This window comes from Hydractinia symbiolongicarpus, chromosome 9 (genome assembly GCF_029227915.1).
Source record: "Hydractinia symbiolongicarpus strain clone_291-10 chromosome 9, HSymV2.1, whole genome shotgun sequence".
In the NCBI taxonomy this organism is placed as follows: domain Eukaryota; kingdom Metazoa; phylum Cnidaria; class Hydrozoa; order Anthoathecata; family Hydractiniidae; genus Hydractinia; species Hydractinia symbiolongicarpus.
The window spans coordinates 20,983,752-21,000,724 of NC_079883.1; the positions used below are offsets into that span (position 1 = coordinate 20,983,752).

At 32.7% G+C, this 16,973-nt stretch overlaps 2 protein-coding genes across 2 annotated transcripts; both read right to left on the minus strand.

Moving 5' to 3' along the window:
- Positions 1-358: 358 nt before the first annotated feature.
- On the minus strand, positions 359-7,158 carry LOC130656345 (uncharacterized). Its single transcript, XM_057459179.1, has 2 exons — positions 6,671-7,158; positions 359-1,131 (listed from the first exon to the last, which is right to left on the minus strand). Exons 1-2 carry the CDS (start codon positions 7,014-7,016, stop codon positions 587-589), a joined length of 891 nt encoding a protein of 296 aa, XP_057315162.1. The 5' UTR covers positions 7,017-7,158; the 3' UTR covers positions 359-586.
- A 2,748-nt stretch (positions 7,159-9,906) lies between these two features.
- On the minus strand, positions 9,907-16,841 carry LOC130656827 (uncharacterized). The gene is made up of 2 exons (XM_057459764.1): positions 15,134-16,841; positions 9,907-12,183 (listed from the first exon to the last, which is right to left on the minus strand). Exons 1-2 carry the CDS (start codon positions 15,723-15,725, stop codon positions 11,345-11,347), a joined length of 1,431 nt encoding a protein of 476 aa, XP_057315747.1. The 5' UTR covers positions 15,726-16,841; the 3' UTR covers positions 9,907-11,344.
- Between the last annotated feature and the right edge of the window lie 132 nt (positions 16,842-16,973).

Here is a 16,973-nt window from a genome sequence, read left to right on the forward strand (position 1 = left end):
GTCTGCAGTCACTTTCCATACTGTTTAAATTTGTTTGTGCTCCCGGCATCCCATAATGCTTTGGTAGCGCTATTCGTAAAATTAAACCCTCGCAAAAATTAAGACTTTTACGATATATTTTAGCCTGTTTATTGAAACACAGATACGATAGACTAATTTTTAACGCCGCTACCATTTGTTGCTATATTTACACTTTAGCTTTTCTAATTCAATATTTTGACAAAGAAGAATGTTACCGTCTGCTTTGTTAACACTTTGGCATTCGCGGTGTCGACGTTAAAAAGATAATTCTTCAACTAACAAGGTTAAATCAAAGACTTGCGAGACAACCTGCTGCGAAAAATCTTGCATCAATTAGTAACGTGCTTTATACTATTTTATTATCCCTGTACTATTCCTATTCTCGCACTGACATATACAGATAAAATTACAAAAAATAAGCCCTCTAAGTTGAGCAATATGTGAATATAAAATACAATAAAATGGGTTCCTCGATGTCTGAAGTGTCAATATTATGTCTACATTAACATATATGCCGTAGCCATGCACATCTTTTGAAGTCTCTGTTTAAATCAAAACTAACAACTCATGTGCTGCATTCTTCACCAAACTCGTACTTGAACATTATTTTTTGGATTTCCATCTTTGCCAATCTATTCGATCTCGGTGATAAGTTTTTTAATGTCGGTATTAAACTACGACAAAATAAAGCGTCAGGCGTTTCATCGTACCCTGTGAAAGCCTTCTTAGTGGGAACGTCTGAAGGGCTGCTATAAACACTGATGGTGGGAAGCGGAGCTAGTCTTTTCAACACTTTACTACTCGTGACACACGGATTCTTAAGAATCACCTGCGCACTGGTGTGCACTGGCGGACATATCGACACCAAGTTGGTTGAATTTACTGTATTTACCGGCGTGACGTGTTTAGCGCTAAATAAAGGTTTACCAAGATCTTGCGTAACTGCTGGAAAGGGCAGAATTTCGCATAAAAAAGACAACTCTTTAAAAAATTTGCAATTCGGCAATTTACTATGTCCACTAAGCCCGGAACGCGCTATCATTGTTCTTTTCTTTAAACACTTTATTAACGTGTCCCGCAAGTTTTTCCATTTCTTTCGCAGTAGGTGTTCTAAAAAAATGTGAAGCAGTTCCGTATAAAGGTTAGCTAATATTATTGAAGGATTGAGAAGGCTTTGTGCAGTTTGAAAATGACCAGGATTGAAGCTGAGGGTAAAAACAACAACGAATTATGAGTCAGTTCAAACCTAGAAAATCTAATGTTGTAGAGCCACAAACATGGATTTTATTAAATCATTCGGTATATAAGAACCCTAAAATTTAGTCAATTTTAACATCAAAAATAAAATGCACATATCGTGCAGAAAATTATTTTTATTTGCAAAAAGGATTAGATTAGTGATGAACCATATTGTTTAAAGGTTATAAGTATAAAATTGTGAAAGTGTTTCACAAGGGAGCACGTCTATATCACTAATACCGAAATTTGTCAAATTGCTTTATTTAACTATATCGAACAATATATTTGAGCGTTTTAAATGTTTATGTTAAATTAAACAAACGCAAACAATTAGAACGCACAAGAATTACAAGTATTAATGAAGTCTGATTAGAATGTCATAAGTTAAAAACAACAAATAAACTGAAGATGTTATGTTTACCTTTACGTTATTTGTTTTACTTTCTAACTTATGAGGTTTTAATCAGACTTCAGTAATACTTGGCTTCCAAAATATAAAATTTTATGAAATGAATTTGTTTATAAAAACTCAATAGTCAGGCTTATAACTGCAAAATTATTTGTTACTTCGTCGAAAATTGAAAATACCGTAAGTCACGAAAGTTTACCACAACAGTCTTTATAGCATTTAAAAGATTTCAAGCGAGATTTTAAATTGGTTTTACCTTATTGAAATTTGAATAGCATTGTGTTTATATGGATTGTTTTTCATGTTAACACTGTGAAAACTACCACACAAGACAGGGAATTTACCTTGTACCTATGTACAATGTGCAATTCCGTTCTGTATCAGGGTGATCACAACTTAAGAGTTTTGCAATTTTAGGAGATTTGTTTGAAAATTTATGAGATTTAGACATTAAATTTTAGAAGAAAACACTAAAAACATTCCATATCTTCGGAGATTTTGACAAAATTTTAAGGGAAAATGAAGAATTTCCCAATGACAAAAACCTGACATAAATTATTAGCGATGAAATAAAAAGTAGTTTTTGCCCTCAAAATGAATATTCAGGTAAAAGCTTAATTCGAGGTCAGAATTTTCATCCAGATTCGTAAATATTTGAACCAAACATGCAGACAAGTAATTGTTAACCTTTAATTAGGAAAATTAAAAAAAAGGGACTTAGTATACTGAAGGAGCTTCTGCTAAATATAGGGTCTGCTCCTACTAATTTTCAGAAAATCTCCAAAGTTTTCAAAAAAAAAAAAAACTGTAGCTACATATACAAGAGTTCTTTAGTCAAAATCATATTATACACATTGACAGCATGTAAGCTTCTTTAAAGCTATGACATCAGTCATCATTGTAGTCATTTAGAAAAAATTTCCACCTATAGGATAATTCACTTTAAATAATTGACCCAAAATAACTGCAACTTACAATATTATTACTGCATTATAAACTCATTGTTTCATTTATATATACAAATCTTCTAACTATTTCTGGAGAATAAACCTTATGAAAAAGACTTTGACTTCTCATCCAAGTTGCCGAATCAGCAGAAATGTCCAGTTAAAGATGTATATATAATAATAATAAAAAAAAAATCAGCTTTTACGAACTCCAACTTTTTACAACCACAGGATTTTTCATCAATTTCTGTTTAATGAACTTTGATTTAATCACATTGAAAGGGTTTGCAGGTTTTTTTTGGCTCATTCATATGTTTCCTAAATACGCTTTTGCCTATTTGAAAATTTTTGGGTGATCCTCTGATGTATGAAACATGGTTGAAAAAATATATCAAGAGAAAAAATATTTTGGCACACCTTATTATTGATGTGCCCCTTATATATATATATATACGAAACATGTTTGCAGTAGTGCAAAGATTTTTTAAAGGGAACCCGAGGTATAAAATGATGTTGGACTTATATTATAGAGCTTAAAAAGTTAGCTAATAATTCTTTTCAAATTTTTTAAAAAGCTCATTTCTTTATCAAGATATTCACATTTAAAGAATTTCAAATTTAATTATGCTGCATGAATTATGATGTCATATTTCAGTAATAGCAAATCTAGACATTTTCTTTCATCAGTAATTTTAAACCTGTTAAGGGGTGTGCATTCAAACTTTATCAATGCATAGATATTAGTAGTATATAGTTGCAACTACTTACCGCCCTTGTTTACCGTGATACGACAGTTGTTCTTTCAAAGCTGATACATATGCACCCCTTATTTTCCAAAGCGATGATTCCCCAACACCACCTTGACCCCAGGGCTGGTTCTCTTTTTATAAACCCTGGGATCGAGGTCGCAAAAACACGCGAAGTGCACAATGAAAGGATACTCAGTTTGTTTTATCTGATTACAAGTGCACATTATAACTCCGCAAGCTTCTATGCTAGGTTTAAATCTGGAAGTTCCACGCACATTCGATTTTGTTTCTAGTGGATTCTTTTTAAGGGCAGCAAACAGTCTATAACTATTAGGATCCGGAAAGAATAACAAAATATTTCCAGTTACGTTTTTTAAAGAATTATTTTGCACAGTATTATATACAGTGATATACGCCTGAATTTCTTGCTACATTCTACCTCACTATAAATTGGATTATATTTATACTATTTTGCATGCACAATTGATACTTTCAAAATGTTTAAAATGCAGTCTGTGAAGCATTTAAAATAAAACTTTATAAATATTTAAAAAAAGGAATGAAAAAATCCCTTGTTAATTGATTACCATAATTTTTTTGGCCAAAATGACACTCGCTTGCCCATCCCAGGCCTCTTATTTTTTTGCTGACGACTCAATAACTCAGGATCTGCAACTTGGTTTGCAATCAAATTTTGTGGGTAAGCTTGTATAAGCCCTATATGCTTACTCACAAAATTTGATTGCTAACCGACATGTAGATCCCAAGTTATGAGTTCGTCAGCAAAAAATTAGGAGGCCTGGGGCGAGCACAAAGTGTCATTTTGTCAAAAAAAAAATAATGTCAATCAATTAACCTTTATAATATCTATGCATTGATAAAGTTTGAATACACACCCCTTAACAGGTCTAAGATTACTGATGAAAGAAAAATAATTCATGCAGCATAATTAAATCTGAAATTCTTTAAATGTGAATATCTTGATAATATTAAGAGCTTTTTAAAAAATTTGAAAAGACTTGTTAGCTAACTTTTTAAGCTCTATAGTCGAACATCATTTTATACCTCGGGTTCCCTTTAAGTTATTAACCATTTAATGTTGTGATTTACGAAGCACTGGAACTATACATATATTTATTTGGGGAAAATAATTATTTGAAACGGTTTAGAAAGAAATCACTGAAAATGAATATTTGTAGTGAGAGATAATAGATTATATAATATAGCTATAAAATTGTAGCAAGAGTGTTGTATATACATATTTTGAAAATAACTAGTTATGTGAAAAAAATCAAATATTAAAAGGGTTACTGCCACCCAGAAATGACAACAATAATAACAAAAATTAATAGTCACTTTGTCTATACACTAATTTATTATAACCAAGCATTCACATTCCCATGGTTTTAAAGTTTGCGAGGGTAAATTTAAATAGTTTTCACAATTTGGTCTAGCCAATTATTATGTACTACACTAGTCGATGGGGCCCATGAAAAAAAAGGAGAACAATGGAAAAAGAAGCATCACTTCAATTTTGATGACATTTGCAAGGACCCGTCAGCACACAAAAAATCTTTGTTTACCATTTGCCTTTATTACGTAGAACTTAAAACTCTCATCAAAATAATGTATAGAATCATGTGCTTTTGGGTTATGCCTAAGAAGATATAAAGGTTTTAAAACTTTGCTGACGTCAGCAAAGACCTGCAAAAAGACGAAAATTATTTTTCTAATAATTTGCCAACCTGTTGCCTTTATCATTCAGATCTTGGAAGGCTGATCAGGAAAATGTAGAGGACCATGAATCTTTGACAAATAATTGCGGAGATTTTATATATTAGATTTTCTGACTGTGTTAGAAGTTAGTCAAAACATGTTGGAGATTTGTATTTAGACCAAAAAATGAGAAATATATATATAGATATATGTATATACAGTACTAGTCAGGCATCCAAAAGATATTACTTATTAATCTTAAGTTGCAATATAGGTTCAAATAATAGTAGGGGTAGGGGGAGAAAAATTTCCCTCTAAAAAAAGTTTGAGGAAGGGGTCCGTTTGTTTAGGACCTGAGAGTAAGGGTTAAAGAAAATAGTTCCAATTTTTTTTCTGATTGCCTGTTAACCAAAAAGTCATCATGGCAACACATGCAACATCATAAAACCAATTTTTTTTTTTATTATATATATTTTAAAAAACTTTTGTTTACATTTATTTCTATAATAATACAGAGACTGTGTGTGTGTGCGTGTGTCTGTAACACGCAAAGTGGAAAAACTTATGTCTCAAATGTTAAATTTTCTGACATTACGGTGGAATGTCAATATCACTACCCTAACGTCAATATCTTAACTTAAATTATATAATGAAGCCATTACAGTGCACTTAAAATTTGAGGGCTAAATAACTTGGGAATGAGTAGGTGACCTCAGTAATTTCTACTGCGTGGCCTTTAAACCACATATAAAAAAATTGGAAATATATTTGGTTCTTCACCCATAATGTGGACCTAAATTCGGGGAAATGATTCTCCCAGTCCATACAGCTTATCAGAATTCAGTTCAATATTAACCAAAAACTATGATGTACTAGAAAGTATTAGTGGTCATTATTCTATTACACGCCCATTGCAGGGTGGTCTTAAACGTAATATTCCATCATTTTAATAAAAGGCTTATCAATTGCATAATACAATGCCAGTAAATCTATACAAGCTTTGTTAATAAAGGGGTTAACAATCCCAGTCATATTTTATTTATGAGTAGCCAGTATGCAGTAATTTAATTTAATAGTAATTTGGGTTTAGAGCACTCAAGAAGCTTGGACTAAATAAGGTTAACCTTACATCATAGTTGTAAGAAAAATTATGATTATGGTTACATAGTAACTTGCCAACATTTAAAAAGTTTGCAGATTTGTTTACATGATGCATGTTTATTCTGTTAATTAAAAAGAAGGACAATCAAAACAAAAATTCAGACATAGAAACACAAGATTCAAAATAATTAATGTCTTTTTTAAAATTATTTCACAAATTTTGGAGCATAAATGTTTTTTTTGAATGTTTATATTTGCTACCTACCAAAATAGACAAACTTTGGAGCAGATTAAAATGAACCATATACAGCTTGGATCAAAGGATTTAGTTAAACACATCAGAAGTGTTTGAAATTACCCCTTGATACACTCAAGAAAACTCCCAGCTATATGGGTTGCATGCTAGACGAATTGCGGAAATTGTAAAAACCTCCCAGGACACACACAATAAAAAATATTTAAAAAAGTTAGAAAAAATATAGCTATACCATCTTCCCCGAGTTTTCTCGCTATCTCTAGCCATGCTTGTTGTCTGGTCTGGCCATGACTGTACGTTTTTGCTTTTATATCCCAAATACATCTATTTGACTGTACTTCTTTGATGAGCAACTCTTCTAATTCTTCGACATCCTGATAATTATTACTCACACTTTCGTCGCTCTGAACCACTGGCGTTTCCTCATCATTCACGGATTCGGAAGCTCCATCTGCGCTAACGTTTGGCGGTGAGATCGGAGTATCGTTTTTGTAAACAAAACTTGGCAAAGTTTTTTCTTCTTCTTTTATACTTTCTTTTACACTTTCTTCTGTATTTCCTGCTTTACTTTCTGCCATATTTCAAGTACATTTCCCTAACTACAACGTTTAAATAATTATTTTTAAAGAAAAACCATAGGTTTTGTTAAAAATAATTTGTTTGCGCTACGATTCTTTCAGCGGCTAGCGAAAACGTTGAAGCATGCATAACGATCGCCGCGATCATGTTACTTGCTATGATAACCGGTGAGTTGGCATGTTCAGCGTTTACAACACGAAATCAATATTCAGGGAGTTGTTTTTCTATACATATGTAACCACTTATTTTTTTATGTAGCTTTTTCTTGTGCTACCAAAAGAAAAAATGTAAAATGTATATACATTAGGTTGTAAATTTATTTTCAAACATTTTTAATAGTTCAGTTTCGTATTTTTTTAAAAATGATTTACCCCATAACCCCCGTCAATCCACTTACAATCCACCAATTATTCTTATACTTTAACCCCCGTTCTGAGACGTAATTTTAAATTTTATTGTACTGTATTGTTTTATCATTATAATAGCTTGATATAGACGGAATGATTCATTTATTTTCTAGACAAACGGGTGATTTACTTCAATGATTTCGTGCTTAGCCAACTTCGTTTCCAGGATTATACGAAGACGAGGTTGGTGCATAAACCACGTTTTTTTATAAAATATTCAAAAGAGTATATCCCCGCATTCCTTACTAAAAAATCCGAACCACACATACAAAAATTTTATGTTTTCTGACGGCACGCGGTTTTTTATTTATTTTTTTAACAACATGAAACTGAATTTAAAGTTGTGTTCTAATACTAGAAACAAAATAAGAAAAAAAAGGCTAAAAAGGCTCGAAAAATAAGTACATTTCAGCCTCATGTTAGATTTTATTGCCGAATTTTGTGGGAGACTCCCGATTTACAAAGTACTTTTGTTTTAGCAATTATAAGAAGAAAACCTGTCACAGCCGAATCATTATAAACGGAACATACATCAGGTCCTGTTGTTTATGTAAAATCAAGTATGGCATTGCACCCAAGGCCTTATTTCTAGAAACTGTTTTAAAAATGAAACACAGGTATATCACACAAGATATTCAATTTACATTTCAAAAACCTTACTAGTGACCAGTAGATACTCACTATCTTTTCGTGGGCCATTATTATAAAACACAATCTTAGATGAAGACGAAAAATCTAATTGCTTGTTGACGCATTTTCTTGTTATTTAATGATTTAGATTATTCGCGATATTTTTAGTATTACATTTTTGTATTTTTTTACAACTCTAGAGGTATTGTAAATATTTTTCTTTAATCTATTGTAAATTACTCTCTTTAATGCATCTCAACTATATGTGAGGCTTGATGATAAGTCAAGATATGTCTTCTACTTGCTCCAGTTACTATTTGACTGTAAAAACGAAAAACATATGTAAATTTTTTTCATTCCGACAGATACATAGATACATACATTTCGCAAGCGAAAATTATAATTCGGGTCCAACGAATTTCTAATTCACATGTTGAAAACCCACCTAAAATAAAACAAGGAGACCAGGGGGCGTCCACAATTTCCGCAACGAAAGCAATAGTACGGAAAAATGTCACTGGATGAATGATCAAGGTCTGAAGATTTTTTAGCATTGCAGCTTCAGTAAATACAAATTAAAAAATAAATAAATAAAAAATTATGACACCATAGGAATGCTTTGGTTTTACAATATCCTTAAGTTAAACATTTAGGCTGTCGCGCAATCATAAAGAAGTCTGCACACAAAGCTGTGAATAAGATTTGCCGCAAAACCTAAAAATCCTTTGGGTATGATCAGCCCTCTCCCCCAAAACATTTTCAAGAGCAACAATACATCTATAGCGATCCTATTAACATTTAACAAACGACTTTATAAAATACTATGAGGACCAAACGTTAAAAACGTAAATTATATGTAGTCCCAACCTCGTCCCCAGGACCTCTTTTTGCTTTTTTGATATCGGGGATGAAGCGCCATCCCCGATATCAAAAAAGCGAAAAGAGGTCCTGGGGACGAGGTTGATGTAGTCCTGAATTATGTTTAGTTTTTAAAATTTAATGCAATAAAATACCAACCTCCTTCCCAGCGCGTGTTGTGTTTTTTCAAGTCACCGTCTGATTTTCGGATAGATAAAAAAAGTGCCCTGGGGACGGGGTTAAATAAAAGACCTGATCAAAAGAAAAAACTCTTGTTCAAAATATATAATCTTGCGCGTGCACAAAGCTGTATATATATGTTGGGGTTAGCCTGGAACTACTAACATACTGGGGCAACCAGGCTAAGTAGTAAGATTCAACAATCGGAATATAAAGGCTGTTCCAAACATATGCGTATTCTATACCACACTTTGTCAAAAGACTTTTTAATTTGACTGTTAGTGAATTCCGATCGATTCAGCATTCACTAACTAAAATGGTGAGGAAAATGTAAGAGACATATAAAAGTTTTTTACCAAACCTTTCTTTCAGTTTTTTAAAGCTGAGAAAAGTGAACTACCTCTGTTTATCATTGAGATGAAACAGATGAACCTAAACTCAGTGATAAAACTTAAAAAACCATATAAGACAGACCTATTCTGTGAAATCTCAATGCAAGTTCATTATAAACAAACAAAAACAGCCCATCCTTGTCAATGTCTGCAACAGCAACAGGAAAAGTGAGGAGTACTTAGGTGGTTTTCTTCACGGCAAGTGACAGGGAGGAAAGGATACGTTTATTTTTCATTTACCACCTCCGACATATTGAATTAAGTCTATACCTGTTAAGGTATGTTCCAGATTGGTTCACAATTGTATTTTCCTCTTAACCCAGTTGGGTTTAGGGTTCACAGTTCAATGATTAAGAATTTTCACAGCTGATTTAGATAGATATCTAGCTAGCTGGCTATAAAGTATACAAAGCTGGCACAGCTAGTTAGCTATAGGTAAGTAACTTTGCATGCGAAACCAGTTAAAACTGCATGAATCACATTACAAATAGAAATATTTGTATAGAAATACGTGGTTATGAAGTATAAATATTTTTCCTTTTGATTTAAAATATGTTAAGATTTTAGATGTTTTATTGAGCAAACTAACCAGAAGAGCTGATGACCAAAATAATATTATTTAATTTTTGATTGGGAACAATTCAACTAGTATAGCTAGCTACATACATAGCTAAAAAGAAAATGATTAATTTCTTAAATCCAGCACGTTCTTATCCTTCAATAAAGTCTTAAATAATACGACTTGTTTTGGCTACAAGCAAAATTTGTAGACATTTTTAAACTATTCAGTGTAAAAGATACTTTCTTTCAAACGTTGAAGTTTTTGAGAAATAAATTTGTACTGGAAAAAGTTCCTTTTTAATCAAACATGATAAAATCTAGACACTGAGAACGAAAGTGAAGCTCATTTACTCGTGGCTTGTTATTTAGAATTTTCAGACAAACGAGACAAGAGCGTTTTCAAAATCACTGATTTTTAGTGCTCACGTATCGGTGTCAGATGTGAAAAAAGATACAACGGCCCTGGGATGGAGATTGGTCTAAAATATCGATTTGATTTGCATAAAAGCAACATTTCGCTTAGTGTGAGCGACGTGCAAAATGCACCTATTTGTTTATATAAGACGGACTCGTAAATTTGCAGAAACTTATTCAATGAATATGGGCAAATTAAGGAGGAGGATCCCAGGGTTTCTTTATTAATGGGAGAACCAGTTTGAGAAGAAGGGACACTTTTTGGACTGTCAAAGTTCTAAGTTTGAACAGAAAGTTTTTTTATTTTCAAATGTAACTATACATCCGCTGGCGAAAATTGCTATTTATTGACAGAAAATTTATGTTGATTTTTCTTACTTAGAATTTTGATTCTCGCCTTTCTTCTTTCTGTCAGATTATTTGCTACTTAGCAAAACCATTGACGATAGGTCTGGTGAATTAATGACTTCACTTACTTCGTTTCCATTACTCGGCACGTACAAGCGTACTGGCGACAAGATGAGCTTTTTATACCTTAATGGTGCCAACCTTCTTGTTTTTCGCGAGTTTATGCAAATTCGTCAAATTATAGGCCCATTACCCGCGATATAAATCTTTAATTCTGGAGCGCAGGTGCCAAAATCAGAACAAAGGATTCGTTAAATTGAAAGGTCAATGTTTTATTGAGAAAAGGTAACTCTTTTTTACTTCATTAGCGAAAATATCTACCGCGAAAATTAATACCATTAAAAAAAGTAATGATCGACGTCTGTTTATTTTGAGAAAGAATTAACCCGAAAGAATTCGAAAGTTAAAATAAGTATCAATAATAAAAATTATATTATATTACAAAATTACTAAGGACATTTTTACGTGAATATTTCGCTACCTTTCTTTCTCGGCATTTTCAAATCTCTGTATACTACCATTCACCGAAGAATTAAAACCGCTGTCTCTAAAATTAACAATTTCTAAGTCATCATTCAGTGGTTCATTTTCTTCAATGATGCCTAAAGAAGCGGAAGGGGAGTTTTCATATGCGTATCCGTTTTGTAAAAGTACGTTACTGACAGTACTTAGGCGTTGGCCCCCGTTTGCACTGTTATTGGGGAGGTCCAACGCAATGGCACCACTAGCGACAGAATTAGCAACCATGTTGGTATTTCTGGCTATTTTTATTATGTTCTTATATTGTTTTGTGGGAGCTTCATTTACATTGTCTTGGCTGTCTCCATTTACGTCGATGCTGGCTAGGTCAACTTTTTCAAGCGCCAAAGCAAAGGATTCTATAATAGCTGCTACAATACCAAGCCCAAATAATAAATTTCCAGCTGATAATAATAACAGATGAGGAGACTGTAGATGTTTATTTCGGTCGAAATGTATATCACCATACCCTATTGTTGTCAAACTGACAAACCAGAAGTACATGCTACTGTGAAATGATAAATTTTCCATATCATTACGTGTTGTGATACCACAACCAATTAAAATAATTAAAAACATTGCACAGAGAGACACAGCCAGGACTTTGATTCGAACTACTTTTTCTGTATACTCCAAACCAAGACTTTCGTCAAGCTTGCGGGTCATGACTGTGAAAACTTGAACTAAAAGCTTGCCAGCGACACTATACATTGTAACAGCAATAGGGACACCAATGATTGAGTACAGGATCAAAAGATACCTTCCGAGAATTGTCACTGGTGTTGTGTTGCCATACCCTGAAGGAAAAATAGTCATACTACCGTTAGTGCATCTGCCTGGTAGCGCTGTAAATTGATAATTGACTGTAAAGAAGGATCCGTCCCAAACTACAACTGAGCCTCCTTTAAGTAAAAATTGCGTTGCGGTTATTATAACTATTTTCAAAATGCAAAGAAGAAAGTAAGAAGTTCCGTAAAAGAAAAAATATATATAGAAAATATCTAACGTCATTATCAGGATGTCTTGCTTAGGCTAAATGACCAACGGGTGAGGTTTACGTAAATATTTTATGTTAGGCCTAATTTTTCATACGTGTATAGATAAAACAACATACTCCTGTACTATATCCACGGAAAAACTCTATAAAAATTCTGGTTATTTAATGTCTGATTTACACAGAATGTTTTAAGCCCGACCTTTATTTTTTTAAGTATAAAGGTATTTGCAGGCTCAAAACGCAGTTTTGACTAAAACTAGTTATTAAAATTAGTTATTAAAAAGAGCAAGGATTCCAGGAAAGATCATATAAATGGTTTAAACTGTCATCAAGACACGCCGTCTTATCCCTATTCAGTCCGGGGGGCGGATTCCACCCTGACGGTTTTATATGCTATGTTGTTGGCTATGGTACTTACTGAGTTTCAACATTTATCTATTTAGACATCTGCATTTCAAATTTTTAGGTCCTTACCAAAGGTTTTGATTTTGGCTATTACTCAAAACTACCCCTGAAATTTCTATGAAAACCTTATTTTAACTCCTTGTTAGGATTATCCTTAGGACTTAAACTTACAACACAACTTTCTTCAAGTAGAATCCCTCTACATGTTGTGGGGACATGATTATTCCGATTTCCCGATTTTCGGATTTTACCTGAAAGTCGGAAATAAACAGATTTTCGGGCAATTTTTGGCAACTTTTCATATGATCTGGAAAAACCGGAAAATATGTTAAATAACTATTATGTGGCTTTCAGAAACTTTAAACAGAATGTAAAAACACAGGCAAAAACTTATTGCCGCAATTTTATTCCTTTTGTGAAGTACTAAAAGTGTGCCAAGTTTGAGGAGGGGAGGGGGATGGAATCCGCCCCCTGTCATAATAACCACGGACCAAATAGAGTTAAACAAACAAAAAATTAATTGCATATCTGATGCAGCAACATCAATACACTATTTAACACGAACAACCATTAAAAGATGAAAATGCATCACCGATAAGTGATTATTCGCAGATGAATGTTGAGAAATTTGAGAAAAAATTTGTAGAACAAGTTTGTGGATTTCAGTGTTTTAGGACACTTCCTCGATAAGTTTCAAACAGAGTCTCCCAAATCAAAAAGTTTGGATGCAAATAGCTGAGAAATTTTTAGAAGAATAGTACTAAAATGTATTTGTTTTTCGTATTTACATGTCATGAAATTCTATTTACATGCTCGATATCATTATTTCGTGTCAAGTTTAAACGTTTGGTCTAAACTGGAACGTGTTTGTTTGTTTTTTTGGTTTGGGGAGGAGGATATATATCATAGTAGGAAGGTTTTCAATAGAATGAATTGAAAAATCGCGTGTACTAGTACAATAAAAAATGTACAAAGGTTAAACATGAAGCACAGAAAAAGAGGAAGGTCATGTTCTTAGTAAGCAATGCTTCTGTAATGCAAGAAGAAGGAAGGTTAAAACGCCATCCATGCTTTCAGTGTGAACGTGGAACACCGTTTACTTTTTAAAGTACTTCTCGTCGTAAGAAAAGATGATTTGTTACGACGTAATTTTTTTAGACACGCATCATTACGACAACACCGCTAAAAGAAATGTGTAATGATGCTCGAGTTAAACCACATGTAAATAATATTTTGACCATGACCAATTGAAGCAGGTCAAGCAAGAGACTCGACGTGAGCGCTGGAACATTGTATTCCACTGGCATATTCCACACACCTCTGCCTTTTTTCTCTCGGTCTTAGCATGCTATGAAACTCTTATTTTAGCCTCATAAGAAGCTTACATGCATCTTCTTTTACAAGCATAATGTTCATAAGCATTTTTAGGGCGGAGTTTAGCAAGGATTTGACTGAACAAAATCTAATTTTTAGCATAAAATTTGATTAAACAAAAACTATGTAAAAAAAATGTAATAAATGATAAAAAAAACAAAATCAGTTTCCCTCTAAACAAAAAATTCGTCTAGTATCTCGAAATTTTATGCCCATCTTCCTTGAATTATCTATGTAAAAATAATTAAATTGAAATCAACGAGTAATAAGCATACCAATAAAACAAAGCTTAAACGTAAAAGCTTATCGAGGCTGAGGTCACACACACTATTCTTATATAAAACATGTATGCCTAATGTTGGCAAACCCTGTATATGTTAACATTTCACACCGTTTGCAAAGGTTAACGAGATATAAATTTCGACATAAATTATAAATATAAATTTCAAGTATTATAAATAGATACATTTGAAGGAGTGTTGATAATAGAACGGTACGAAGTTTAAATCTGAGTCGCCATTGACCATTTGAGAAAGGGTTAGCTAGTTAGTCAGTTATACCAATACTATCCTCCTCTTAGAGGAACGTAAAATCCCAGGGTCGATTTTTTCTCAAAAAATGCTCCGAAAGAAAAAAACGGCGGTTTTAAAGAATTTCCTACGCCTTCGAGGGCGGAAATTCAATAACTTGATTAACTTTGTATAACTTTTTTAGAAGCGATACAAATATATAGTACAGGTTCATTTACCGAGTAAGGTCGTGATGTTTTAGTCTTTTTGTTTAATTTTTCAGGTAGTATAATCTTCATTTAGGACAAATGAAGATTATACTACTTGGTTTCATGTGCTTGTGCAAAGGACAATCTTAAAATTTTACATCTCAGCACGTCAGTAAAATGACGAATAATTCGGGGAATTGTATATGGGAACACACTGTGATATTCACAAAAATTAAAAATTTCAAATCCTTACCAATCGTGAGCAGGGTAAAGATTGTGAATTCAGCATACTTTAATATTTGGAATTCATCTACCACGCAAGTTCGTTCCAAACCGGATGTCTCAATTGGATTTATAGAAGCGTTTATTAACGTTTCACAGACTACAGAAAATGATAAATAAGCTGTACTATTTATAGTCCATGATGAATTACTTGGATCTATATTTTGAGCTTTAAGAGATTCTCGAAATAAAGACCAACATGTTGATTTTAGCGATTTAAATCCAGGGTTTGTCAATTTATCGTAAAGAGACGGTGTGCTGCCATCATCAGCCATCGATGCACCAGAACATTCTTCAATATAAAAAAACACGAAAGCACCGAATAGAACGTAAACAACAAATAAACTAAAAAACCAGGCTAGTTCTTTAGCGTTCTTCTTTAAACCTTCCTGTAACTCAAGCTTTGTTTGATTTTGAAAAGCGCTAATATCAGATATAACTCGTGTCAGTCGAGCTGACTTGTTCAATGATTGTCTTCTACCACTAGCGGAAAGGGTTGAAACTTTTCTTTCCGGCGTTATCCTTTTAAACCTGTTGAATTTTTCAAATAACTTTCCCATCATTTACAGTGGCAAGTTTTTGTTACAAATTTCTGTACGCATGCCAATATGTAACTTGTTAAAAAAATATTTCTACATTTTCTTACTTGTCAATATAAAAGAAATCTTAACCTCCACTGTGAGTATAGAAGGTAGTTAAAACTAATACAGATTTGTTGCTACGGTCATTAGAAAACCCCTGTGGTTGAGAGCAGTTTTGTTTCACGCACTGAAGTAGATATACTGTATAAATATTTGAAAATTATAATAATTTTTAATTTTCTCTACCATAGAAAATGAATAGGCTATTAGATGACCATGAATCATTCAATGTAATCAAAAAAATGCTGATTACAAAATCAGGGTTTTAAATTCACAATTTACAAATATTTCTCATAAATAATTCTAAGACCACAAAACACAAGTAAGAAGACCAACACCACAATTCCCAACTAAAGATTTGTTCTAAAAGGCCAATAAAAAAATTACAAAGCGAAAGTGTTTTTGGCTTTTATACGCAATAACTTATTCGTACAAATTTTGGGGAAGAAAAAATCAAAAGAAATTGATGATTTCCGTCTTAAATCGCAAAAATAAGTTTACCTCAAAATTTGTTTTTCCTTTGCTATCGCTAAATTAATTGCGCGCTAAAAAAACATTTTGCCTCTTCGATATAAACCCACGTGAAAATTTGTACAAATAAAGTAAAAAAATTGCAATTTTTTTTAAAGATGTTTCTATTTGTCAATATTTCTATACCTTATAAATTTAATTTATAGTCTGAGTAATAAAAATTTATGTTATTGAAGTTATAAATGAATCAATTAATAAATGAGTTGCCATTGGAAACCAATATATTGTAATTTGTATTTAGCAACAAGAAGTAACAAAAGCAAGTGTTTTCATAGAAAACTTAAATGTAGAAAAACCTATGGATGTTCTTATTTTTTTAACATACACATCAGAAAATAAATTTTGGTGTTTATGTTTACATTTTGGAATTTAAAAGATATGTGAGCAACAATGTACTTCAGCCATTTTAAATATTAAAGGCATGATCATCAGGCTTGAATACCACACAAACGGGAGTGAACACCCTAGATTGTTTTACTTTCCTAACAACGCTCTTGGACAAAAAAAAAAGCTACAGGGAAACCTGGGACACAAGCTGTTTTCAGTTTCCTCCCAATGGTTAAAAAAAATGTATCCATCATTGAATCCGCTGAATTGAATATTATAACCTTTTCCTTGACAACAATAAACAAACAAAAA

Excerpts from the sequence above, each read along its gene's own strand:
- LOC130656345 (XM_057459179.1), bottom strand. The coding sequence starts at position 7,016 with ATGGCAGAAAGTAAAGCAGGAAATACAGAAGAAAGTGTAAAAGAAAGT. Across the intron at positions 1,132-6,670 it reads GAGAAAACTCGGGGAAGATG|AACACCTACTGCGAAAGAAA; the intron begins GTATAGCTATAT and ends ACATTTTTTTAG.
- LOC130656827 (XM_057459764.1), bottom strand. The coding sequence starts at position 15,725 with ATGATGGGAAAGTTATTTGAAAAATTCAACAGGTTTAAAAGGATAACG. Across the intron at positions 12,184-15,133 it reads CTTTACCCTGCTCACGATTG|GGTATGGCAACACAACACCA; the intron begins GTAAGGATTTGA and ends TTTTTCCTTCAG.